At 40.0% G+C, this 27178-nt stretch overlaps 3 protein-coding genes across 3 annotated transcripts; 2 read left to right on the top strand and 1 right to left on the bottom strand.

Annotated features, from left to right (window-relative positions):
• The first annotated feature begins 692 nt into the window (after positions 1-692).
• colq (collagen-like tail subunit (single strand of homotrimer) of asymmetric acetylcholinesterase) lies at positions 693-10063 on the top strand. The gene is made up of 17 exons (XM_007569982.2): positions 693-1118; positions 2944-3053; positions 3263-3364; positions 4114-4158; positions 4303-4329; positions 5071-5142; positions 5754-5816; positions 5910-5936; positions 6018-6062; positions 6141-6176; positions 6315-6395; positions 6718-6814; positions 7400-7530; positions 7925-8044; positions 8164-8305; positions 8406-8508; positions 9796-10063. The coding sequence occupies exons 1-17, from the start codon at positions 1022-1024 to the stop codon at positions 9863-9865; spliced, it is 1368 nt and encodes a 455-aa protein (XP_007570044.1). The 5' UTR covers positions 693-1021; the 3' UTR covers positions 9866-10063.
• Positions 10064-14299: 4236 nt separating this feature from the next.
• Positions 14300-22165, bottom strand: plekha8 (pleckstrin homology domain containing, family A (phosphoinositide binding specific) member 8). Its single transcript, XM_007569981.2, has 13 exons — positions 21963-22165; positions 21429-21545; positions 21189-21344; positions 20659-20780; positions 20265-20423; positions 20099-20139; positions 19735-19853; positions 19033-19363; positions 18341-18426; positions 17302-17360; positions 16800-17001; positions 16620-16681; positions 14300-15563 (listed from the first exon to the last, which is right to left on the bottom strand). Exons 1-13 carry the CDS (start codon positions 22000-22002, stop codon positions 15366-15368), a joined length of 1692 nt encoding a protein of 563 aa, XP_007570043.1. The 5' UTR covers positions 22003-22165; the 3' UTR covers positions 14300-15365.
• Positions 22166-23301: 1136 nt separating this feature from the next.
• fkbp14 (FKBP prolyl isomerase 14) lies at positions 23302-26076 on the top strand. Its single transcript, XM_007569980.2, has 4 exons — positions 23302-23674; positions 23890-24041; positions 25047-25174; positions 25261-26076. Exons 1-4 carry the CDS (start codon positions 23478-23480, stop codon positions 25417-25419), a joined length of 636 nt encoding a protein of 211 aa, XP_007570042.1. The 5' UTR covers positions 23302-23477; the 3' UTR covers positions 25420-26076.
• Positions 26077-27178: the final 1102 nt, after the last annotated feature.

Below are 27178 nucleotides of genomic sequence, written 5' to 3'. Positions count from 1 at the left end.
TGATTTTTCAAAAAATTTTCTCATCTTTGAGTTTAACCTTCACATGAATGAAAAAATAGATGATCCAGATAATAAAAGTGCAACTATGAAACAACTTTCAACTACACATTTATTACATACACTTTCTATATTGTTGACTGATGGGCAAGATTGTTCGAAGGTAAAAAATATTCATATTAAAGTTATTTATAAATTTAACAGATAAATTAATTTCAATACTGTGAAAAAGTATTTTTCTTCTTACAGACTTCTGTTGCTTCTGTAACACCAAACTGTTTCAGATCAGAGATCAAACTATGTATCAAAAATTTCACAAGTAAATACAACATGCAGTTTTGAAATGGTGCTCTGACTGAGGAACAGATCTAGCCAAACCAGCATAGCTCTACGAGAAAAACACAATTCCCCCACCATTTTTTAAAATCTCTTTTCCTATTGTTTAACTCCACTCTTCCGAGAGGTAAAATGAACCAGAACGATACCCAGTGACGTACAGACCTCACTTGCTTCGGTAAAGTTCAGTGCCAAATGGCATCAGAGTTTCAAAAGATTGCAAAGATCTTTCTCATATTCGTCAAACATCTTGGTGTTTCATTTCTGACACTACAGTGCAAAAGTAAAATGCATTCTATCTTGCAAAAAAAAAAAAAATAGCAGCAGTTTCTAATTGAGGTCACTCTTTCAGGATGGCAAATGGTGGATTTGTCTTTATTAAGACTCCCTACCGAGGAGTGGAAACAACAATAAGACCTCTCTACAGTAGTAGGGATCTAATATTGGCACTGAGGGCAGCTGCTGTGCTGTCTCCTGTAATTTTAGAGCACACTGATGCGGAGGAAAGATTTAATGGGTATTGGTCAGCGTACTCTCTTGTGAAGGCGTAAGGGAAACCAACAGAACGAGCGAGCAGAGAGGGAGGGCAGAGAGGGAGAGGACGGTGAGGAGAGGAGCCGAGAGGGGAAGGCAGAGTTTCAAGGCTGCTGTGGCTCAGACGTAAAGTCGGGCAACTATCTGTGGCAGCATGACTCTCCTCGCTGTTGGACTGTGTCTGCCACTGTGGTTTTCTTTGTGCCTGGCTCAGTCCTCGTTTCTGGACAGCTTCCTGTCATTCCCAGCAGGTAGGCACATTCAAAACCATGAGCTTGCACATGCGTGGGCTGTTGTGTGAGTGAGTTACTGCACTAAGTGCATGCGTTACTCATGGTGCTGAGGGCTTCTGGAAATACGGATTGTGAGTTTCGCTGCGATCTCATCATAATGTCGGGTTGTTTTGATTTTCCTTGTTTCCCTTGAGGTAGACTGTAAATGCCTCTATAAATAGTGAGAGGAGCTTCAGTCCGTCTGCGAGAGGCACTTCATATCTCTGTCTGGGTGTCATGATTTGATATTTTGCACCTGTTTTCGTGTTGCTTATGCTGCTTGTGCATCTTGTACCCTCTTGTAAGGCGTCTACCAAAATATGCCGGATCACTCCACACTGTTGCTTCTTTGCAGATGCATGGGCACAAGTTTGAAGTTAAAGATTTCTTTGCTCGTGTTTACGATGAGGTCAGAAATGAGTTGTAACAGTGTGGCGAGTCATTTTTTTTGTGAATATTCAATATCATTGAAATCAGCCATCATTTTTGCCAGCCAGTTTGTGACTATTCTGCAGGAGTTATATTGCATTACAGTAAAACATTTGCCCTCACTAGTTCAATATTTAGCAGAGATAGTTAAAAAAACACACTCACACACACACACACACACACACACACACTGGTAGTGCTGCTAGTACAACTAGCAGGGCAGAAGTTCCACAAGTGAGACGTGGTGCTAGACTAGTTGTGCTAACTAGAAGGTTTTTTGACCTCCTACTCAGCAGGAGATTACCTAGACTAATCTAAGTGGACAACATTTCAAATACTTTTTAACATAAGGACCAAAAGCAATGTTACAAGTCAAGCAGTAAACATTTAATAGCCATTTTGAATTTACTATGCAGATGAATTGCAGTATTGCACTAGCCATATATTGGAACATTAACTTCATATTGGTAAACTAGTTGACATTTTTAAATGCTGTAATTCACTAGTCTGGCAAAAAAAAAAAAGCTTCACCCAATTAACTAACACACACTTAGGCTTAATTACAGCATTTTATCAAGTCATTGAACTTGATACAGCATTTTAAAAGAGCAGACCGTTTACAATATTTTTACTATTTACAAATCGTTGCACACTGGTTAACTAGTTAACGATTTCAAATGGAGTAGCTTACTAGTCTGGCTGAAACACCTCGCATGAATAATGCTAATGTGAAGGTAGTTCTAGACATACTACTCAAGTGGTGAACACTTTCTAGTGAACATGTACACTATTTGACATTTTTAGTGTAACATTGACAATTGGACTTCCCTTAATAAGTCATATGGCATCCTTCCATTGGTCAACCAGCTAATACATGTTTCCACCACCGTTCTCCTCAAATAAGTTTCAACTAGCTGACTAACTGAAGCTAATTTTCCGTGTCAGTGAACAACTGCAATAAAGTGCACAAATTCATTAGTTGACATTTTTTTGTGATCTGGACATCAATGGTCTAGTCAACAAGTGCTCCATTTAGGCTCTTTTATTTTTTTTACTAGCTTAATTCTTTAGCCACTCTAGTTGTCTGACGTGCGTATTTAACGATCACACGTTTAACACTTGATACTAGAGCCATCCATCGATTCGGTCTTGTTGCTAACTGATGCGTCAAAAGCCAAGCTGAGACTTAAGTGCTAACTACGACTAACATTTTTTTAACTAGTGTAAAGTTAAATTAGAAGGTAAAAACAATGTTTGATTTCAACTGAATATTTGCATAAACAGCTCGCTATTTCGACAGGTAAACAAACTTGACAGATCAAGCGAACTTTTTAACCTCTGGCTTAATTTGTGACCGCATGTACGCTGTGCACAGCTCTCAGGTCCCAGGAGCAGCAGAAGAGATTTAACCCATGCTGTTTACTGAGTCCTCCGCCGCCCCCGCTCTTTCCTCCACCCCCTTCACTTTGGCGCCGCCACACACTTGTGAGTCATGTGACTTTCTATTGTGGAGTATGAAGCTGTTGATATGTCCTTAGGTTACAGTCATACGGGTTGCTAGACATTGTTTGGCACTAGAGTTCTCCTGGTGTTTTTGGCTATGTTGTGACAATTAAATGTAGATCTGACTCAATCGAAATCAAACCTTGCGTTTTTGTTTTTTTTTTTTTTTTGTTTTTTGTTTTTTTTTACAGGAAGAAGACGGTTCACGTCGTGGCAACGAGTCTGGCCATAAGAGTAAAGGTTCTGCCTGTGCCCAGGGCCCTCCTGGCCCCGCTGGACCGCCTGGGCCTCAGGTAAAGCACCAAACTCTTAGGATTCGAGATCTTGTCGCTGACATTTCAACACGTCATTCCTGCTTCACGCCCAAAACAATCACGTGGCTTGACTACAAATCACTTCATAGAAAGGAACAAAATGTGACGAATCGGCACTCTGGCGAAAAAATAAATATTTGCCCCAATCTCCCCTTCCAACTTGATAGTTCCTGCGGAGAAGATGGGGATTTCTCTGGCCCTTGCAGCACAACAGTCCATTAACACGCCACATTTAGCTGCGACACAAATAGCCTTTTTCCACTGCCGGCCAGTGTGCCACACACCATTCTCAGAAACTGTCCGAGGAGCTGGAAAGGCGGGCTGTGTCGCGTAAATTCCAGGGATCTCCGACGCACGCCGTGCACGCGTTTGTGTTTTCAAGTCATGACAAATACATAAAAAAAAACAACAACAACATTTTGATTCCGCTTGTGCTTGTGAGCCAGATCTATGCGCTGCCGAGAAATTAAGTTTCTGTGAGTAATAGGCGGCTTACCTCAAGCGGTTGTTGAGGCTTCTGCTTACGCCACCAGATGGACTGACTGCAGTTCAGTCTATCAAAAAGACCCATGAGGCACTTCTCGAATCAATAGAGACCAGTCAGCCTTCAGCTAATTAAAACTGCAGCTCTGCTCTCCAAGAAGCATGTTGCCAACAGTAAAACTAATTTAGATGGCTATCTACGTGATTCATAACCAATTATTTTTGTGTTTTCTTATGATAACAAGGGTCCCCCTGGATTTCCTGGAATGAGAGGGCCTAAAGGAGAAAAAGTAAGCAGTTTATTTGATTTCCTCGTCTTGTAATTATTCCTGAAAAGGCAGATTGAATTGACCTGTTGCACATAACTGAAAAATGCTTTTGGGAAGTTCATTAAGCGCCTTGTCCTTGTCCCCTCCTCCGCATCCTGTCGCCAGGGAGAAATCGGAAGACCCGGGCAAAAGGTGAGAGCCCCCGTCAATCATGCCGTCCCTGCTTGCCGCCGTAAGTGAGTTTTCTCAAAAGCGACACAAAGCATCCCCTCCGCATCCCCTGCGAGCGAGCGCACATCAAGAGAGGCACTGTGTGCGAGTGCACAACCTTGACAGGAGACAGAGCAGAGCAGGCTGTCAGGATGCAAGGGATGCAGGGGTTGCTGAGGCTAAACGCCTCAGTCATGCACGCTGACATGATTCAGCGTGCGGCATCAGGACAGTCGCGCTCGAGAAGAAGGACATCTCCCGATCTCCAGATGAAGATCAGGAGACTCTTGTTTGTTTGATTGTTTGTTTGTTTGTTTATTGGGCAAAAGCAAGATGAGAAGCGAGCTCCAAAACGTTCCTGTCAGTGTTGCGGCGCAGTAAGTGCAGCCCCTCACCGAGCAGCTTTGCAGCACTGCGGTGCAATTTAGCTTAGTGCTTCAGCCAGATCATTAATCATTTTATTCCCAACAAGCAAAGACTCCCAGTTCTATATACAGCCATCATTTAATTAAAGAGAGCAAAGTGACAGTGCTCGTTAAAGCCATTCTGCCTCTACATGTGCAGCAGGAATGGACAGATATTGCACCGTGCTGCCTGTCATCTAATGTAACATTCAGACTTCTCTCCCTCTCTCCCTCTCTTGGTTTTGTTCTAAACCTGTAAAACAAAGTGACAGTAAAAGCCCTGATTTCATAAACTTACGAAGCTGATGTGTCACACCAGGGTCGGACTGGGCCTCCTGGGCTTCCTGGGCAACAGGGACCAGCAGGATGGCCGGGACCACCTGGGGACAAAGTGAGTAAGTCAGACCTCATAATGTCAGAGACCTTGCAAAACGCCGTATAACCGACACAGCGCCTTGCAGAAAGTACTCATGCCTCTCGAGCTTTGTCGGAGTCGAGAGACACCGCAGAGCATTCGGGAGACCCGGTGGAGGGGAGGAGTTCAGAAAAGAAGCAGCTAAAAGTCCCACAGTAGCTCTTGAGCAGCAAAAATCCACAGCTTAGGTGAACAAATTTGTTGACAGGACAAATATTAGTCCTGCACTTCACAACACCAATCGTAATGGGAAAAATGGCAAAGATTTGGGGCCTCTGTTCAGATGAAACCAAAACCAAACGTTTGGCTCTACATGCAGAGTTGCTATAAGAGGAAGAAAACTAACACTGGACATCACCTGAACTCAACATCCACACTGTGAAATACGGCAGTGGCAGAATCATGCTTTGGGGAAGCTTTTTTTTTTCTCTCTTGAAACTGGGGTATGAATACTTTTGAAAGGTTGTAAATAGCAGGGAGTGAAAGTAGGGGGGAAACATTTTCAGCTGGGGTTTAATTGGACGTGTTTTTATGAACTTAACCTACTCCACATGTTTAAATATATATATATTTTTTTATATTATCAGGGTGAGAAAGGTGACCCGGGTTTGATGGGTTTGCCCGGATCTAGAGGACCAATGGGGCCAAGGGTACGATCCACACATAAAGCATTGGTGTCAACTTTACCCTTTTTTTTTTTCGTTTGACTGTTGTCTCATTATTTTAAATCTCTTTAATCCTAGGGTTTACCTGGGTACAAAGGGGAAAAGGTAAGTTATCATTTTACTCATTTTCGCTTTGAAGGAGATAATCAACCATCTGGAGTACATACACCGTTTCTTCTCGGTCAGGGGTCCCGAGGTGATCGTGGTGAGCTTGGACTTAGAGGAGACAAGGTGAGCGTGACGCGTCAGCAGAGGTTTGAACACATGCGCTACGTGAAACATGAAGCATCTGCCGTTTTCTGTTCACAGGGCGCCATGGGTTTCCCAGGAATGCTTGGACAAAAGGCAAGTGAGGCTCAAACGAGCAGACGTTTGTTCTTTGTTTTCTTAGAAGTGCAACATTTGACTAGGTAAAATATTCGTTAGAATTATTCTTGTTTTTTTATATATATATATATTCCATTGATCTCACTTGTTGCGCAGGGTGAAATGGGTCCAAAAGGAGAGCCTGGAATCTCAGGAAACAGAGGACCGACCGGCCGACCTGGAAAGAGAGGAAAACAGGCGAGAAGATTGTGTAAAATCGTTCAGTGCATTTAGAAAAACATGTTGGAACTTATTTTTACCACTCAGCCTTTTATTGAGTTGCTAATCCCTGCACATCTTCACTTTGGGGGGAATTACTTGTAAACCATTAGAACAGGTTAAGAATTGCATAAACTTTTTTTTTTTTTTCACCTTTATTTTTCTTAGGATACTTTTTGACTTCAATAGATTGCCGTATATTTCTAAAGCAAAACTTGATTTCGACTTTGACATATTAAAGTTGGCTTTATTTCAGAAACACCTTGTTCGTTTTAACTCTGTGCCCTTTATTTCATCTCAGGGACAGAAAGGAGATCTTGGAAAAACTGGACCTATCGGACCTGCAGGTCCTCAGGGATCTCCTGGTCACCCTGGACCTCCTGGTTTACCTGCTGCAGGTACATCTGCAACAAGTTTCAAAATGTCTCTTGACTTAAAACAGACACATTTCTTCGTGACTGTGCAGAACTTAGATGTCAAAAGTTTATTTATTTATTTATTTATTTATTTTTTTGGCTTAAAGTTTGCCAAAGGCTGAAAAAACTCAGCAACAGAAAAGCACACTTTAGAGCAATGCGCCATGCATCACCAGCAGTCTTATATAGCAGTAAAGACATGTGAGCTCCCGAGTTGAAACTGGAGGCTGTGATGATGACATCATGTGGCTAAAGTAAGTTTACACATGGCAGGCCTCCCTACAGTTTAGAAAATATTATGTCACCACATAATCAAAGTGACATTTAACTTGTGCACTAATTGAGACTGCTTCTTGATAGATGAATCATTGATACTGTATACAGTGACTTCTGGTATTTAAATCGCCTTCTGCCGCCTGCGCTCTTAGTTATTGATGACTTGTAGCTTATTGAGACAACCGAACGCTGGGCTTCGACGTTTCTTCTTCACCCTCAGATGTCATTTTGATTCGTCCTTTCCGCGTTTTCAGCAATACGTTGACAAGTCATGTCTTTTTCTCGTTGCAGGTCTCTACATGGTTGGAGCAAAAGGGGCTCGAGGTCCACCGGGTCCTCCTGGGAACTGTGGCTGCAGCTCCCTCAGTACTTCACCGTTTGATGACTACGCCAACACAGGAAGCTATCCCAAAGTGCCTGTGGTACGGAAAACGTTGTGTTGCTGTCAAAAAGATGCACCGGGAGTTATACATAAAAATGTTAGAAAGTCAAATGTTTTGAGAATCTAAATTTGTTAATTATGTAAAAGTGTTTCGGTTTTTCCACTACAAAGCCATAAAATTTATTATTATTTTTTTTAATTGGGATTTTATGTGACCAACACAAAGGATCGCCGTTCCAGTAGAAGCTGGACCTCTGCTCCCGTCTCAAGTCTGCTGCGACTGGTTTTCTTCCAGTATTATATCCCACATTTAGCCATGAGTTACTTCTCTGTCCCCGCTGAAGAAAAGTAGCCCCCATAATGTGATGTAATCGAACATAATCAATTTTAACAAACCAAAGCATTTGATCAGGCCTGTTTGCGTTTCGTTTCAGATATTTGTGGTGAGTAATGAGGAAGAACTGGAGCGCCTTCACACCGACAACGCCCTCGCATTCCGAAAAGACCAGAAAACGCTCTATTTCAAAGACGTCGACGGCTGGCTGCCAATACAGGTATGATTGCATTCAGACTTTTGTCCAATCGTTTCTTTTTTATTTATTTATTTACTTTTTTGTTGTTGTTGTTGTTAGGTTTTCCCTTTTTTGTTTAAGTCACTAAAATTCTGCAAAAGACCTTTCCATTCCAGATGACGCCCTTCCAGTCCATGGAAAACGCACCTGACGACGAAGGTTACTGTGGTGACGGGATAGTGCAGATCCCCAACGGGGAGGAGTGTGACGACCGGAACAGAGTTGTCACAGACGGCTGTGTCAGTAAGTACACGCAAAATGTTCTTCAACAGCCTCCTTAGTTCTACTTTGCTGCGCACGTAGAACCTGACCTCCACACTCCTGCTGTCTCATCTTACTGTAGAGTGTAAACATGCTTACTGTGGAGACGGATACCGCTATGAAGGGGCTGAAGAGTGTGATGGAAAAGACTTTGGATACCAAACGTGTAACTCATATCTTCCAGGGTGAGTGCAAAATATACCTGTGCTTCGACAGCACTGTGTGCAAAAGTCTAGAGTCACTTATCACTTTTTTAAAATATTTTTGTAGAAGAGCGAGAGATTTGTTTACCTTTTTCTTTGCTAAGCTGCTTTTTTAAAGTATTTCTTTGGATTTTGCTGCTTTTTACTTGTTTTCTGTCAATGCAGTGTTGATCTTCAGATGATGTTTGTGAAGGCACTTAACTCATGCCACTATGAGTCATTCAGACATAAAAAGCTCCTGATTAAAAAAAAAGCATTGAGTCTACGTATAGAGTGCCTCGAAAAGCATTAATTTCTCTTGATGTTTTTCCACACTTACACGCTACAACCACGAACTTCAATCTATTTCATGCCGGGGTGGTTTTTTTTTTATTACCGCAAGGCAAACTAGTTCATAATTATGAAGTGGAAGGAAAATTATTTTTAAAGCTTTTTAGAGATAAAAAGCTGAAAAGTGCAGGAAGTGTTTCTCTTCAGCCCTCAAAGCTTGGCAGAGCCGCCTTCCAGTGCAGTTACAGCTGCAGGTCTTTTTGAGTTCTCTACTAGCTTTGCAAATCTAGAGACTTACATTTTTGTTGCCCATTTGTCTTTTTAAAACAGTTCACGCTCAGTCAGATTGGATGGAGAACATCTCTGAGCATTACTTTTAAAAGTCTAGCTGTAGCTTATCGATTAAATATAAGTCTGGATCCCAAGTTTCAACTCTTTTGAAGCCTCTAAAAGGTTTTCCGTGCTTCTCGTCACTGAAATGTTAGACGCATTTTCAGGCGCCTGGTTAGACAGTTTGTTCCAGTTTTTTTTTTTAACTGAATCGATTTACACAAAAAGTCATTTTTAGTAGTAGTGATCGAGTGCTTCACTCAGCTTTTCTGTCAGGATTGTTTTTCTGACACTGTGTGAAAGATATGGCTTTCACACACTGTTCTTCTGCACTATTATGTTATTTAGGCACCACATTTCTATGTCTGCCCTCCACTTTACTAATTTACAAACACACATATTCCACATTAGGCTGATCATCATGATCAGATACAGCTTAAGAAGAAAAAGTACAAAAGCAGCCAAAATACAAAGAAAACTTAACATAGAAATATTGCTCACGGGCATTTTAAGTGGTCAGAAAATTTGGCATATTCAATAAAAATGCAAAGAAATTAGGCAGGACTAAAAATATATACATTGTGAACAGCACTGGATGTGTTATCGCACTACTGTATGAGAAATAATAATAATCATCCTGAAGTAAATGTTTTTCTTCTACAATTATAGGTCTTATGGTTTCCTCAAGTGCACACCGTACTGTGTTATTGACTCCACAAACTGCAAATTCTTCACTTGAGGAGGGAATCTGGATTGTGCAGCTGGATCCTTCGTGTAATGCTGCTCGACGCGCGACGGGACTGTTTTCATGCAAACGACGGGGAAAATAATAATAATTAATAAACATAACACGAAAAATGCCCTGAAAAAGCAAAAGACTCTGCAGGAAGAAGCGACAAATGTTCTACTGAAAAGAACAAAAAAAAAAAAAAAAAAAGCTGACAAAATATGTACAAATGCACACATAACTCATCTGTTTTTCTGCGGAGACGCCCTCCCGGTGGCGAAGGAGTCAGGAGCGTGCGGGGACAGCTGCACTCCGTCTTAACGAGCAGGACTTCGACAGGCCGCACCGGACTGGAGCCAAACCTTCTGAATGCGACGGCCGCGCAGGCCTACTTAAGAGACACTGCGTTGTGTTCCAGAGAAGCGGCAGCTGGAGCAGAAGCGCATTTATCCTGACCTGGTTACCGCAACAAAAGAAACAGGAGAGAGGGGAGCGGGGGCATCCGGAGACATTCTACTCCAGGGTGGATGACGGCAAACAGCTCTTGCATGAAGCTGGGCTAAAACCGCGCTTAACTCATCACAACATTAGCATCCAAATTTGCCTCTGACACTCCAAGGCAACCAGACCCACTCTGCTGTTTACTTAGGTTGCCAGGACAGGACACTTAAATTACTTTTTCTTTGTTTTTTTTTTCTTTTCTTATTTGTTGTACCCTCTCAGTATCAAGGCATTTTTGCTCTTCAAACGAAATTGTTTCTGCAAACAGAGATGATTCATAAGGTCTAAAAACCTTCAGTGGCTGACTCAGCGTCGGCGTACATCGAAACATGACAGTTACACTCAGTCTGTAGAAGATTTCAGAAATCCAAACACGAACTCAGGAACTGGTGTAGCTCCACACATGCCTTCTTATTGTTTTTTTGTTGTTGTTGTTTGTTTGTTTCTTTTAAATGGCTCTGACTGTACTCTGACGCACACAGGTAACACAAGCGAAACCTTCGACACATACAATAATGCATAATCACGTTCCTCCCCTGTGCTTCAAAGCAAAAAAAAAAACAAAAGATGTGAAGGCTTGAAACTGTTATTGCTCTTAATTTTCCTCATTGCACATAACCAGCTGGACTTATCTGTAGCTGCTACGGGGAGAGGAATTAAAAATTCCTGTCTGTTCTAAGGTCATTACTGTATCTACTCTTAATACCTCTTTATCCAGTTTTTGTCTTATGAAGCAACGGAGAAACTCATTAGTATCTTTAACCGCGTATACATGTAGTCTGCTGTGTGCTGAAAATAACCGTGCCGATATAAGCTGACATTTTCCATAAGCTACCGTATGAGTCCCAGTGCCAAGAAAGACTTTTTTCCCCGAGCTCAGACTGTTAATGCATCACGTCTGCATGCATGACGGTGGGAAATGCGCCAGTTTTGTCAAGCGTTGTTTTGCTAGTCACCATTCTTTGGCGTAACAGGTGTCTTAAAGGAGCACCCTGTCCTAAGTGTAGCTTATTACCGTACGTATGATGAACCTTATAGTGGTGAACTGTGCCATGAACTAAAGATGAAACACTGTTAGAAAACTGCTGTGACTGTCGTGTCTGTGTGTGATTCTGTGTATGCACAACAATGCTGGAACATGCATGTAGTAACGTACTGTACCATCAGGCTTCATGAAGTTATTATTATTATTATTATTATTATTATTATTACTATTATGCACTGTGACCGGGACTTATGTTTCATTGTTCTGATATGATTTTTACAGTAGCTGTGGGAAATTTTGAGAAAAGAATCCAATAAAAAAAAATAATAATTTAAATGACCTCATGTGATTGTACTGAGGAATATGCTGCTGATGTCTCAGCACCAGATGTTAATTAGGTAAAAACAAAACCAGGGTTTTGTCTATGGCTACCCTGGCTGTTGCATTAGAAAGGTGGGGATGGGAATTGTCATGACCTCTCAGATTTTTCTTTTGAGAATATAAATACTTTTTTTTAATGGAACCTGGAAACACCCCCAAGGAAGGAATGAACAATGAAAGGATGGATGGTTACAAGACATTTTTCTATGTCTGTAATTTTCAAAATTAGAAGGTTATGTCAAAGAAAAAATCATATATGTTGTAGAGCAAGAAACAAATGGATATTTAACAGATGTGTGCAGCTTTTATACAGACTGGAATTGAACTGGAGCAGGTTATATAAATTGTCATACTTCTCATGTGAAACATGGGACAGGGAATAAAGTCTTTCAGAGCCGCGTCTGCACCCAGAGACCGGCTCAGGGCAATAAAAGTTGAAAACGGGCAGCTAGCCAGGATTGCAACCGAGATGCTCTGGGCTGCATCTAACTGTGTAAGTATATTAACATACTGCTTCCCTTTTCCAAATCACATCAAGACAATTTGTCCACGGAGATGCCTGAGTAAAAGCTTACCTTAGCATACTCATCCCATCATGTGCAATTCCTCTGACCAGGCCAATCGCATTTATTCCCGCAGATGTCTCAGTGCTGGAACAAAAATCACTAGCGCATCAAGAGGTGGTTCCACAGCGAGATAAAGACAAATGCATGCCAAACTTTTTATTTATTTAGTTCTTGCAATTGTACTTCCCTTCCACTTCATGCAGTACTTTGTTTTGGTCTTACAAGTCAAGTTCAAATAAAACATACTGAGGTTTGTGGTTGTTGCAAACCTAGCTAGGTAATGATGAAGTGTCCTGATGTTTCCAGCTGACCTTTATCATTTTCCATTTTGTACAGTTTTCACTTTGAAACACTGTAAAAACTGGAATGGAGCATAAATTAATATATTATTATAACGCAAAGAATATAAGAAAAATAATTACCCCTCTAAAATCTGCTAAATGGGCAAACTTTGCAAACCATTCAAACATTTCACAACAGGATATTCTTGAGAAACAACGAAATATAAAATACCTTGATCCCTCTAACTTTCAGGAGAAACAAAATCAAGTGGTATGACGGTGACTGTGGCTTCTGGGCTTCATTATACTCTAAATGTGAGTTGCACTTCCTGTCTGTTATGTTTAACAAAATAAAAGCCCAAGAGGAGGCAAAGACCTTTCAAATAAAAAATAAAAAAATTCACTCAAAATTACGGCGCTTGACGTTAAACTCATTCTGGTGGGCCGCTACAGCTGTAGGATGAGGGCCGACCAGAACGGAAAGCAGGGCAGGACCCAGGCCAAGTGACAATCTCTGACCCACAGGAAGGAATCACTGGCACGCAGAGAGGCATGTTCTTGTCAAGGACACGAAGTCTAAATACTCGTTTGACACAATCATGAGAGAATACAAATTAATCACTGACACTTTCCATCGCAGCTGTGTAGACAGGCTACGACACGACAGCAGTATTGAATATGTGTAGGTTGTTGTTATGGCTACCACTCCAAAAAAAAATTTTTTTAAATAATTATTTTAATTCCCATATTTAATTTGGAATTATAAGAAAACTTACTTCTCAACTAAACATGCCTAGAGAAATAATTAAAATGTTTAAAATAACTGGAACCGGAGAAGGAACCAAATGTATCTTTATCTTTACCCCCAGGTAAGGTAGTTAGCATGTTAGCATGTTAGCACGTGAGTTTCTACCAGATTCAATATACAAGCCAAATGGTTGGTTGTTTCTTTCCTACCATAAAAAAAACAACAAGTGGAGTTCATCCAACAGTACATGTATGTAGATCAATATTTTGAGAGAAACTTAAGGGATCTACAGGACATTCAAAAACCAGAGACCAAAGTGAGCTTTTTGATAATTAACACTCAAAATTGGTCTGGTGTCAAACTCAATGTGTCAGAGCACCTCCAGTTTGCTATAAAGTTCGGTGGAGGGTCAGACATTTCAAATTCAAATTCAAATATACTTTATTGATCCCGAACGGAAATTAAATAATTCCATCCATTAAATCCCTTACATATGCTTAGAAGTGGATAAAAAGTTAATCAACTTCTAAGCAGAAGGCTGCTGCAGAATTAAAGCTCCTCAATCATTTATTAGGTAAAAGAAAATTCTGAGTCTTATATTTGCTCATGGAAAAATCTTTGAGATTGTATTAGAACAGTACATAACCATGGAGTAATACAAGAGCCCATTACTATCGTGACAATTATGTGCAACTGAAAAATATGCACAACTTCTACAAAGAAATTATGAATTTTATAGTATTGGCTTCAGAAACCAACCCACCACGCCATCTTCTGTTTTACCATGACTCAACCTGAGGCAAACCTTAAAGCCAGCGTCACACGACACTCCTATCATTAGTCAGCAATTGAACAAATGCACGAGAACTGACATCACAAAGTAATGCACGCGTCTGAAATGAGGTGAGAAAAAAGAAAAATTGAATTACTGCTAAATTTCAGTAGACACAAAACCAAAAAAACAAACAAACAAACAAAAAATGGTCACTTTAGTAACTGTCTTAATTTATTTGGCAAAATTCAAGCATTTGGCTCACCTTCAGTCCAAAATGGCACCGGTGTTGCTTTAATATATCAAACATGCCCTCATTAAACATGCGCCATGGATCCAGTATTCATCCAGAGGATGTACACAATTCAGAGACACGTCAAATTGGATTTATTACACCATGAACACGTCAGATGCACTGAATGAACAGGCTTGTTTCAGCATAAACAGAAGTTATCTCACTAACATTTCATTCTTGTGTTTCGTCATTGAATAGGCAGCAGAGGTTTATGTTTCTCCTTTTTGGTCCCTTTAAGCTCTTAACACTGTGGCTCAAAATGAGATGTAAAACAAAACTAATGCATCATAAAATTGTTGTTTTAGGGAAATAATTTAATTAATAAAATTATACAAAATATGTTCACAGCCATTGTAAGAAACAGAGAAAAAAAAAAAGAGTCAGTCCTGCAAAGTACTATCAAATACTGGAGACTTATAATGGGTGATGTGACACTATGACTGTTTATTTTGCCACAAGTGCTTTGTGCTATTACATGGCATCTCTCCACTTCATGAAGCCAAATAAAACTTTTGTGACATTAAAGGGTAGTAAAAGACAACTTCCAGGGACGTTTTTGAAAAAACATGAAATAAATAAATACAGTGGAGTTTATACACCTTAAAATCCGGCTAATGGTGAAATGCCACAACACAAAAAAATAGAAAAATAAAAAATCAGGAACAAATGGCACCTTGTACAAATATGGCTGGAGTCTGTGTAACTGAAAGCCTTTCTTTCAGCGTCACTGGTGTCTTAAAACAGACCAGGAGTATCAATTTCTTCAGTTGTTACTTTTTGCTTGTACAAACCCTTTGTCAGCTTAAAATAATCTCTTCAAACTTTACTGCGGTGAACTTTGCAAACCACCGGATGACCTCCGGTTGCCATGACGTGCGCCAACGGCACTGTCTGGCACCTTTCCTTTCAAGCAGTCCGTCGCCGCTCTGAACATCAGCGAGGCTCCGTCGCCCCTGGACGTCCGACACTCTGTCCTTCAGGTTTCACACCACCTCATCAGACTCCAGGCTGTATTCTTCATAAAGCTTGTCCAGAATGGCCAGCTGCTTCTCCATGGCCGGGAGGTACACTCCCAGGTCCCTGTGCATGCTGCTGGTAAAGTCGCTCCTCTGCTCATCCCCTTCTCTCGACACCAAGGCGGCGGTGAAACTCTGATAGGTCGGGGCGGCTCGTAGAGCCAGCTGTTGAGGATAAAAAAAATTTAAAAAAAGCGGTTAGGTGTCACACTTTAAGACGGGGAACCTTTTTGAAACGGGGTGGAGGGGAGTGTTGTTGACGTGTGCACAGAGTTTCAGTACATTTCACTGTACAAAAGAACTCTTCCAAGTTTGCAGTTCTTTCTAAACAATTTTGCAGGGAGGAAAAGACAGATGGATGGATGGATGGATGGATGGATGGATGGATGGATGGATGGATGGATGGATGGATGGATGGATGGATGGATGGATGGATGGATGGAAAACTAGTTAATGAACAAAAGAATAATAGAGAGATGGATTGATGGACAGATCAATCTTACCAACAAATGGATAAAATTACTGATAATGGAAAGATGGGTGGACAAGAAAGCAGGGTAAAGAGATGAATGGTAGTCAAGGAGTAAACAAAGAGAAGGATGGGCAAATTGACAGATGGATAGACAGTGATGTATGGATGGACAGACACATGGATCTATTTGTGGAAAATGGGTGGATGGACATATGGTCATGTTGTCACAAGATCTACTGACTAGAACCTAGAAAAAGCAGCCAGAATCCACTGTCAGCTAGAGAAAACCTGACGGGCTCCTTTGACTCTGCATGTCTATTTTTGCCTTACAAGGTCTTAATAAATTTCCTCCTTGTTCTTATCTAAACTCTTGTAAAAGTTTTTTTTTTCTCCATGACAACAAAGAGAAGGATGAAAGACAGATGGATGAAGAGATCCAGACAGAGGACAAAAATGGATGGACTGACAGACGGAAACAAATAATGGGACAGATGGATAATCTTGACAGAGGGACGGACAGCCAAATAAATCATAAAAAAATGAAAGGATAAATGGACGACGGCAAAGCAGATGGGTAGATGATGGACAATGGACAGACATGTAGAACTTTCAGATAATAGGAAAGTAAAAGAAAGAAATATATAAACATTTTCTACTCTCTACTTTCTTAGCGTCGCTGATCCAGAAACCTCAGTCACTACTTGATACTTTTTCGGAGTGGGAACCCTCCGTGTGCAAGAAATACTTACAGCAAAAACACCTCGCACCACCCATCCATGGTACTGCCTTAGAGTTTTCCCATAAGCATTGTCTAGGAGAAATAATAATAAAATCAAAAATCAAAAATTAAAGAACACCATAAAGCTAACAGCAAACACAGATGCAGTTCTACATATTTGAAGACCTTTGTAGATTTATGCACCACTCACTCAGTGCTGCCTGGATGTCTTTTTCTCCTGCGTTGATCTCTGACAGAAACTCCTTGAGGAACTTGAGGCCTCGTCGGAGCCACAGCAGAGCCTCGGTCGCAGAGTTGCGCACCTGGGCAACGCTCGTCTGCACCTCGTGCAAAACAATGGACTGTAGGGTGGGGAAGCTGTCGGGGTCGGACATCAGCTTCTGCTGAATTTTCTGCAGAGATCAGTGGAAAGGTTATGCTGCCTCACATCTGAAACCAATGTAGTCTATTCTAATTCAATGATTTAACTTATTAAAAAGTGAAGAAACAGTACATTTATTAAACATTAAAATTATTATTATTTTTTTTTGTTGCCAGATCACACGTTTATTCAATGAATTATACTGTCGCAATATTTAAAAAGCACATTAAGATCCAATCGACATTTACACCAAAATTTAAAACAGCAAATCTAAACCATGGTAAGTCAGCGTAAAACAATATTTTACATTTAAAACTGAACATAAACTTACCTTTATATTGCCAACAAAATCCATTTTAACAGGTGCAAAAACGGTGGAGCCCAGTTTGTCTGAGAAGAGAGAGTCCAGAATAGCATCACTGTTGCTTCTGAAGTTTCACTTTTATGGTGCACTGAGTTAGCATGAGTTAATCAAAAAGAATAAAACTGATTGCAAGTTTCCAATGAAGGAGGTAGAAGTTTATAATATGACAGACTTAAAAAAAAAAAGATAATTCAGACTTTTTTTTAAAAAAAAAAAAGATAAGATCATTTTTAACTTAAGATAAGAAGTTTTAAGATAATTTTTACTACACAGTCTTCTTACTTTTTTCCTCATCTCCAAATAATCAAAGAGCATATAGAGATTGCAGTGAGAACTGAGGTGGCTGCTTGCAATACATAATTACATTCAGACTCAAGTGGAGTTTGAATAATATGAATAAGTTCTCCCTACATTGTGCGAACAAAGATATATTGTTGTGAGTTATGAGGCTCACTCAGCACATGGATTTATTAAGATGATTATTCTTGTGAAGGAATACCATTGTCGTCATCCAGTCTCATATCACTAAATCTAGAAAACAAAAATGAAAAAAAGGATCGGACTCCATAGAGACTTTCCTGTCTTGTTGTCCACTTTAAAACATCTGTGCACAGAACTTCTCCCAGTTAATTTGGAGGATGATTCAGAATAAAAGTTGAATTTAAAAGCTTGAATTTGCCTTCTGCTTTGTTGCCGAGCAGAAAGCATATGTATTTATTTGCATACAGACAGATTACTTGCTGTATGCTTCCAAAATTATAATAAACTATCACATGTGGCGACAAATGAAGACATCGTAACTCAAGTTTGATTACAGCCGAAATGAATGAGAGGCATGGAAGCAGAGAATGAATCTGAGACAAGTGGCATGCAGACGTAACAAGAGCAGAATGGGAGAAGAAATATTTTCTTATGAAAGTGACCAAACAAAATGCAGATGGGTATAATGTCAAAAAGGAGCGGGAGGGAGAGCAACATGAGAAGCGACTGTAAGTGACCATCCTACCTAATACGGGCACTATTGCATAGCATGAGTCCAAAAACTCTTGTGAAGGAATACCATTGTCGTCATCCAGTCTCATATCACTAAATCTAGAAAACAAAAATGAAAAAAAAAAAGAGATTCAAAGAGGACAATATATTAAATGCAAGTTTTCCATTTTTATTTACTCAACTCAGGACAGAAAAAGTAAAGAAGGTACAAACATCCACAAAGAAACACGACACGGAATAAAGTCTGGCAAAACCTGAGGACCACTTAGCTTCTTTGGCTACAAATAAACATATTTTGATTTTTGATTTTTTTTTTTAATTGACAGAAGAGATAATAAACACACTAGTACCAGCTCTCTGTTAATCTAGTGATTAACAGAGAGCATAATATGTTACGTATTTTCAGAGAGAAAAAATAAACTCTTCAAAACCCAGAAATGAGAGGAGAGCCTCTCTATCGTGTGATAAAGAGAGACTGCAATAATAAAATACTTAATTATAACTTTATTTATACTATCTAATACTACCTAATTGAAGCATATTAAAAGAAACTATGTGCAGATTAATTAAGTTCAGTAGCTAAATAGCTTATGTTGTTTGGTTCTAATACTTGTGGAACAGGAACGAGAGACGATCCCTCAGTACGCTCATGCTGTACCCTGAGACTCCTGAGAGACGGGACTTTCCTGAGCGACGTTTTCGTACCTGTGACTCATTGTGTTGAAGAAAGTGTCCACCTGCTCTGTGTCCGACTCCGACGACTCGCTCGGGGTCTTGAATTGATCTTGGCTCTCTTCTTGGTCAAAAACGGCTTCCCGCTGGCACTCGAGCGCGACGCTGCTCTTTTCTCCTATTTTGCCGTCGTGCTTTTCGCTCTGGTCCACTTTGCGCAGTTCTTGATCAAGTTCCTCTTGATCACATATTTTCTCAGACTCTCCTCCTGATGGCTGGTTGTAGTGCTCAATCTCAGCGGCCTCCTGGGTATTGTGTGCAGCAGGGAGGACTTGCTTGCTATGAACGACTGACGACTCAAAGTCTGCGTCGCACAAAACAGGATACATGCAAATGGGATGTTATTGGAAGAAGTTCATTACTCTTAACATTTTACTGTATTGTGACAACAGTGCATACTTGTAAAGCCAACTGAGATGTGACTCAATTTCACATTTTACCTATAGCTTAGTTATAGCAAAGCTTTTCTTGTAAAAGCTTTAACATTTTCCAGGCTAATTCTTAAAATAGCTTGGAAACAAACAAACAAACAAAAGAAGTGCTTCCAATAATTTCCTTCCTCTTATTAACATACAAAGACCCTGTGTGCGAAAAGGAAACATCTGTGGAATGCAAAGAAGATTTTCATATCAGGAAACCTCTGTGGGTGTGAAGTAGATAGGAAACCTGACTGACCTGATGGGGGAGGAGGATGATCTCCTCTGTCTGGCTCATCTGGTCCTTCGGCTCCGGAGTCGAGGCTCTGGTTGCCATGTGAACTTACTCCTCCAGAGGGTTCGGTCAAATCTTTCCACCTAGAATGCACAACAAGATATGGTATTTAGAAAACGTCTGGAAAACTTTTTTTTTTTTTTTTTGCAAAATCATAATCTTAGTTAACAGGAACTAGAAATAAAAATTGCTTGTTAATAAGCAACCTAAAACATAAAGATCAGATTTAGACTGACTTTTTTAACGGTCCAATGTGACTCATTAGACGAAAAAAAGAGAGAGCAAAATTACATAAAAGTAACAAAACAAACAAACAAAAAAAACCTACTTTTCTCCAAGGTTTAGATTTAAATGATTGGCATGTTTAATCTGTTGGGGAAAACAAAGTACAGAGTTTAAAATAACTCCAGGTCTCGAAAACAGGATAGGATTGTTATTATTGTACCAGTATCAGGTTGAACTGGTAAACTGGAGAGTCTAAAAGGGAAACGTACCTTCTGGGGTTTAATCGCCGCGACTGGAGGAGTTCCTGGCGGACTGTGCGTTCCTAAATCTGTCGTAAAAGTACGGTTTGCTATCTGCATGCACTCCTCCAGAGTTTTAAGGAATGTGGTGCATGTTGACTTCACCATGGTTCCAGTGTCTATTCCAGCCTGAAACAACAGACAAGTCAACAACGTTAGCACAAAGCCAGCGGTGATACCGCGGCGCTGTTTGGTGACGCAAAATATACACACATAAGTACTTGTGATAACATGTACTCCTTGTTTCTCTGATAAGTGAGTGAGAGAGCACAGAGGCTCGATTAATTGCAGCTGAAGTGTGCGCTACAGCCGTTTCACACGAACTGACGGCTTCTCTAATTTCGTCGGCTCAACCAAACATTACCTCCACTGCTTCTCCCAGCTCATCATTCTCCTTGATTTTGTTGACTTGCTGCAGAAGAAGGTCACAGTACAACCTGAGCTCTGACATCTTTGTTTTTAATGCCTCCGTGTTCTCCTGAAGCTCTGTTGCAGTGGAAAAAGTAGAAGAAAGAAACAGTGTTTCAAAAAGGGAGTTTTCACGTTGGAGTTTCTCAGCGTGTATGAATTCTGTTTACCTGCCACAGTGAAATACAAACAAGAACTCTTCACAATCTGTTATGAGTTAAAGGAATGGTTTTATATATATATATATATATATATATATATATATATATATATATATATATATATATATATATATATATATATTTTTTTTTTTTTTTTTTTTTTTTTTTTTGCTTCCAAGAAGCAAAGACTCCCACAAAGCTTTAGAAAGGATCCTGAAAATCCCTTGCTTTTACGACAAACAGATTTGGATTTTTTAAAATGCTCCTGGCCACGAAAAACATAATCATTCTGTATTGCATCTTGTATCTGTTTGTGCTTCCACACCTTTTTCCCTCTTGGTTCTGTTGTCGGTGAGGCAGGCTTTGGCTGTGCCCAGAGCCACCAGCCATTTCTGCCTCTCCGCTGCGTTGATGGCTCTCAGGTAAAAGTACTGCTCTCCTGGTATGATCAGGTCAAGACGTGTGGGGTCGGAGGAATGAACTGAAACATGCATCGAGAACAACATTTAGCACTACAACTAAATCAGCAGCTGCAATGTGGAGGGGAAAAGCGAGCTTCGTTGACCTTGGATTTCACAAACTGAAATCTTAATGCTGCCTTTGCAACCTTTCCACGCGTCTTCTTGAGAGTCGTAGTACGACAAAGTTCCTCCGTCAAGAACAAACCAGCGAGGCTGCCAGCCTAAAAACAGACACAACAGTTCCTGTTTTATTCATGTCATGTGAATGTAAGCATAACAAAATGCTACAGGGCTTGATCAATTTGCTTGGAGTTATTTACGTTGAGTTAGCAACAACTAATCAGTTGCCAAATCAGATTAGAATGACAGATGGGGTGGAAAGTAGTCCAACTTGCTTTGCTACTATTTAAATGTTTATAAAACAAGAAAAACTCGGTGAACAGCTCACGTGGCAAGGTAGTAACAATAATCATTTTAACACCGACTAATAAAGTCCGAAATTTAAACGATGAATGTAGCTAACGTTAGCTTGTCGATCTCAAACTCAATTCAAGTGAGCTTCTGACGTGCTGTGCCGCTAGCTACCTTCAAACAAGCTCTAAGTTTAAAAACATGTCCTAAATATAACATGAACTCACCGCTGATGTAATTGGTCCACTTATACAGCATACCTTCCATTGTTTAATAACGTCTTTTTACCGTTCATTACTTGTTTATGACAAGATGTGTGGCACAGCTGATTGCAGCGACTCCATTGGGCCCAGAATGTGAATTGCGGAGCTACGTCCTTGGGTTTCCATTTAAACTACGTCAACAATAGTACGTAAACGTCTTCGTGAATACAAGTCTAACCAATCATGAAATACGCTGCTATGTAATGCGTGGATCGTAAAGATTGGCGTTTAACATCACCAATGGAAACAGAGGAAACTACCAATAGGCGGGGCTATAAATTTTCAACCAATAGTAGTGAAAGGGGGCTGACAGCCAAACTGTGGCTACGTTGCGTAACAGTCAGCCGGTGAAAAACTCGGGTAGAAGTGATAACTTGGCGGCGAAGGAGGAGTTAACGTGTACACCAGCATAAATTGACCAAAAGCGACCTGCTAACATTTTTTTGTCGGCACCTGAACAACTATTGATACCTCTAGCTTGACAACGTATTGTACAAACCAAGCAGTCTTCTATGGCCCAAAACAAGAACACTATATAACTCAGTTTTAGAAATGTATGTTTTCTTTGATTATTTTAAATTTGAATTATTTTGAATATATTTCTTTGACGGATAAATTAATGATGACCATGCTAACCAAAACATCCAGTCCTTGACTTCTGAAATGTTACATGCAATTTAAAACTTAATTCTTAGTAAAATTATCAGCAAATTGTCTTCTCTTTGTCTATCCCTAAAACACTTTATTGAGAATTCAGTCAAAAAATTACAATAAATGTATTCAAAGAAAATGAGAGAAATTTAAAAACACTGATCAGCTAAATACTCTATGGTCAGTGGCGATTGTTGCATGAATATCCTGGGTGATTCTGCCAGAAAAAAAGGCAGGGCAGAAACCATGTAATCTAATCTCACTACCCTCAGGGAAACTGGGGGGAAACCAACTTCTTGAAGACTTGATATGAACAAAAGCAACTGAAAATGTGTTCAGGGTACAACTCTTTTTTTTTTTTTTTTTTTATCCGGTGCATGTGTTTACTTTCTCATGCATTCCACCTTGGGCATTTTATACCCTATGTAAAAAAAAAAAACTGTCACTGTGCATACAGGCACAATACATGTGCAAAATGACTGATAAATTATATTTCTTATATTTTCAAATGCTTTATTTAATAAAAAGAATAAATGAGAGTGGACTTAATGTATGTGTAAATCCAGTTTAAAATGTTTAGAACTCAAAAATAGTTTTTAGGGATGAATTTGGACCGTCCTTACCCCAACTCATGCACCGTTTCAATGGCGTACCGACCACATCCACCCAGAGGAGCAATTGCCTCGCCAGCTGACAAATGATGCGCACCCTTCTGCAGAAGTTTGGCTGCCACGTAAGGGATTTTAGCAGTTAAAGCTTTTTAATTTAAAGTTTTCCTCTAGCCTATTTGTGTATATTTTGCGAAAGCTTTAACAATTGTCTTCAAACATGATGCTGTTTACTCTTTGTTCCTTATTGCCATCACTGTTTGTTTTTGTAACTGGAGGGAAACTCCCAGAAGCCGATGTGAAAATTGAGGTGATACACAAACCTTTCATGTGTCACCGAAAATCAAAGTATGGAGACATGCTTCTTGTTCATTACGAGGGATTCCTGGAGAGCAATGGCACTATGTTCCATTCCAGGTAAAAGATGCTAATATTCGGTATTTCCTGCTGTATTACTGCACTGGGTTCAGATGAAATTACTCAGATTTGTGAAATCTGATTAGCTATTCAGATGTACAGATTCATGGAAATAATATGCCACAGTCTATTGAAAACGCAGAGATTTATCCAGCTGTTATCAAGTTTCTGTGTTCTTGACTTTAAACTCTTGTTGATCATTTGAACCTTGGCAGCCGCAAACATGGGGACACAAATCCAGTCTGGTTCACTCTTGGGATCCGAGAGGTGCTTAAAGGTTGGGACAAGGGTCTGCAGAATATGTGTGCTGGAGAGCGCAGGAAGCTGACTGTCCCTCCATCACTGGCATACGGAAAGGAAGGTCAAGGTATTACAGATTCAGTGCAAAAAAAAAAATCATTATACACATCTTCTTGAAAAGATATTCATAACCGTCTTCCAAACTAATACCCAGTGTGTTTTATTGGTATTTGACAGACACAAAGGTATATAATTTGGAAGTGGCAAGAAAATGATAGGTGATCTGCCATTATTTTTCTAGTTGAAACTCAGAAAAATGTTGTGGGCATCTGTATTTACATTTCTACCCGTTAAAATCCAGTGCAACCAGCTGCCTTCAGAAGTCGCTTAGCTAATAAATCATCTCTGCGTAACCTAATCTCAGTATAGTTCCTGCTTTTCTGCAAGGGACTCAGAGGGTTTATTAGAGAACATTCATTGGCGAACAAACGGCATGGAGACTGAGGGTTAGGTTACGAAACAATATCTGAAACTTTTTACATCTCATGCAGTACTATCTAATGTATCACCTGAAACAGAGTATGGCACAGCTGCAAACCTAACAAGACACCTGCCTAAACAGGCCTAAACAGGCAAACAACCAGGTGTTCATAGAAGCTGCCATGAAGTCCACTGCAACTCTGGAAGACATGCGGCAATCCACTGCACAGGTGGATAAAGCTTTTGACAGGACAAGCATTAGCTGTAGACTTACGAGGCACCAAGAAAGCCATTGTAGAGAGAAAGGCATTGGAGGATCCATATTATACTTTTGGTTTACATGTAAAACACTATGTTTGGTAGAACTGCATTAACACTCTGAACAAACCTTTCCGTAGATGGTAGCATCATCATGCTTTTCTTCAGTAGAAGTAGGTTAGCTGGTCAGAAGGTAAGCTAAGGTAGTTTCATTTATCAGCACATTTTCAGCAACAAGGCAATTCAAAGTGCTTGATGGAAAGATAGATAGTATATAGTTTGTCGCATCAAATTACAATAAAACACATGGAGGTGTTTGGCTGTACTGTTACAATATATGAAAAATTAAAGGAGTAGATGTTTCTGCCTGAGCAAAAACCTTGTTTGTTTACAGGTAAAATTCCTCCGAGCAGCACCCTGATATTTGACATCGAGCTCATGGAGATCCAGAACGGTCCCAGGTCCCACGAGACTTTCCGGGACATGGATCTCAATGACGACTGGAAACTCTCCAGGCAGGAGGTGTGTCTTTTTGACTGTCCCATTCTGTGTCGAGACCAAACGACGTTGTTGGGAAACTATCTTCTAATTTCTTTTCGTATTTTCAGGTGAAGCATTTCTTGAAGAAGGAATTTGAGAAACACGGTTACTCGCCCAATGACACACATCATGAAGTGATGGTTGAGGACATCTTCAAAAATGAGGATGAGGACAAAGACGGCTTTATATCAGTGAGGGAATTCACCTCCATACATGATGAACTCTGAATCATGGATTCAACTTTTAGTTTATTTTTTTTGTAGATCATCTTTGAAACTTTCATAATTTTAAAACTACATTTGACCATTATTGTCAGATGTTTTGTTTCATGTTTTTACCTAGAAGTTTTATGTTTTATGTTAATTTGTACTTTTCATAACTTATTTCCCCTTGGACACGCATATATAAATGTCATCGTTCTTGTTGCTTTAAGATGATTAAACAATTTTTTATGAAATAAACTACTTTTTTCAATGATTTTTTAGTAACTTGTCCCAGTCTGTAATAATGCAGGATAACTGGTCTCTTCCACGCATATCTGCCACTAGAGGGCACTCTTGCCTTTTCTGCTTACAAATTGCTTTCATCTTTTTAAATCCTCCCCAACAGTAAAAAATGCACAATCCATGCTCCCCCACAGTAGCTGACTGACCTATAGATTTTTTCATCAAATTGAGAGTAAAGTCACGTAAAGCATCACTTGTTATCGGAACCATATATTATGCATGTTGGAGTGCTGGGAGTTGAAGACGTTTGAAATTGTATTTGGTTTCAATCTCCATGTTAAAGATTATGTTTTCTCATGTGTTCCTTTGATGCATTTCGATTTAAACTACCACAAAATGCATATTTGAACCGCTTGCAAAATAGACTTTCGACATTTATCGACTGATGCGCCTACATCTTTATGAACATGGCACCAGAGCCTGGAGGTGTAGCGGAAAGGCACAGGATCCAACCTGCTTGAGGTTCATGAAAACAGAGGTGTGCAACTTTTATATATTTGTTAGAACTATCCATATGTGATGGCAGTATAATATGAAGTAGATAATCTTTGAAAAGATGTGGCTCCTCTGTCTTCTCCCCCACGCACATGCTGTCATCTCAATAAACACACCGCCTGATCAGGAACAACCAATCAAAACCTGAAGGAGGGTCTTGCTTTCACTCTTTCACCTTCCTCTCTGCTACACTACAGCTGGTTCACAATGACAGGACCTGCCAAAGACGCTCAGCCTAGTTCCACCTATCACACTGCATAAACAATGTTCCTGTAGCATTAAGTTGTTTTCCACTTGTAACACATTTAGCAGCACATACACTAGCGCAATTGACTGCTCAAAGACACTCCTCCCGGCTCTGATTATTGTTTGTGACTTGCTGCAGTGCTGACCGCCTGCATGTCATGCTGCACTGAGGTGATAATTCATGCAAAAGGATCCTTGACCATGTATTAGTGCATATACTGTTTTTCTGTTTAAAAGAAAATCTTTTTAAATTGCTTTTAATGTGATATCATTTTCAGGAAACTGAATTTTTGGGGTTTTCATTAGCTGCAAGTCAATCAACAAATTGAACGAAAATATAAAATGCATCACTGTATATGTAATGGATATACCTGAGTTTCATTTCATATTGAAATGCCTTTGTATCCATTGCCTTCTAATTATGTATTGAATGATGGCATATCATTATCAAAGTGGTTCACAGGCTTGCTCCTGACCCCAAGCTCGCAGCAGCTCTCGGTGTGGCTCCAAAGCAACTGCAGAGTGTAAATAACATGGCCACTAAGCAGAGGGAGCTTAACATGTGGAGTAAATGTGACTTACGGCTCGAGGCTCAGTCAGGGGACTAGTAAACCCAGCAACAAGAAGCAGACTGTTTTGTTTCTCGGATCAAAGGAGCCATTGAAGCATGGTGCTGCTAACAGCGTCGCTCCAGTCGTCCTCTTTTTTCTTTTTACCCAGATTATTTTAAACATGGAAG

This window comes from Poecilia formosa, unplaced genomic scaffold (assembly GCF_000485575.1).
Source record: "Poecilia formosa unplaced genomic scaffold, Poecilia_formosa-5.1.2 Scaffold253, whole genome shotgun sequence".
NCBI lineage: Eukaryota > Metazoa > Chordata > Actinopteri > Cyprinodontiformes > Poeciliidae > Poecilia > Poecilia formosa.
This window is presented reverse-complemented; position numbering and strand designations above follow the sequence as displayed.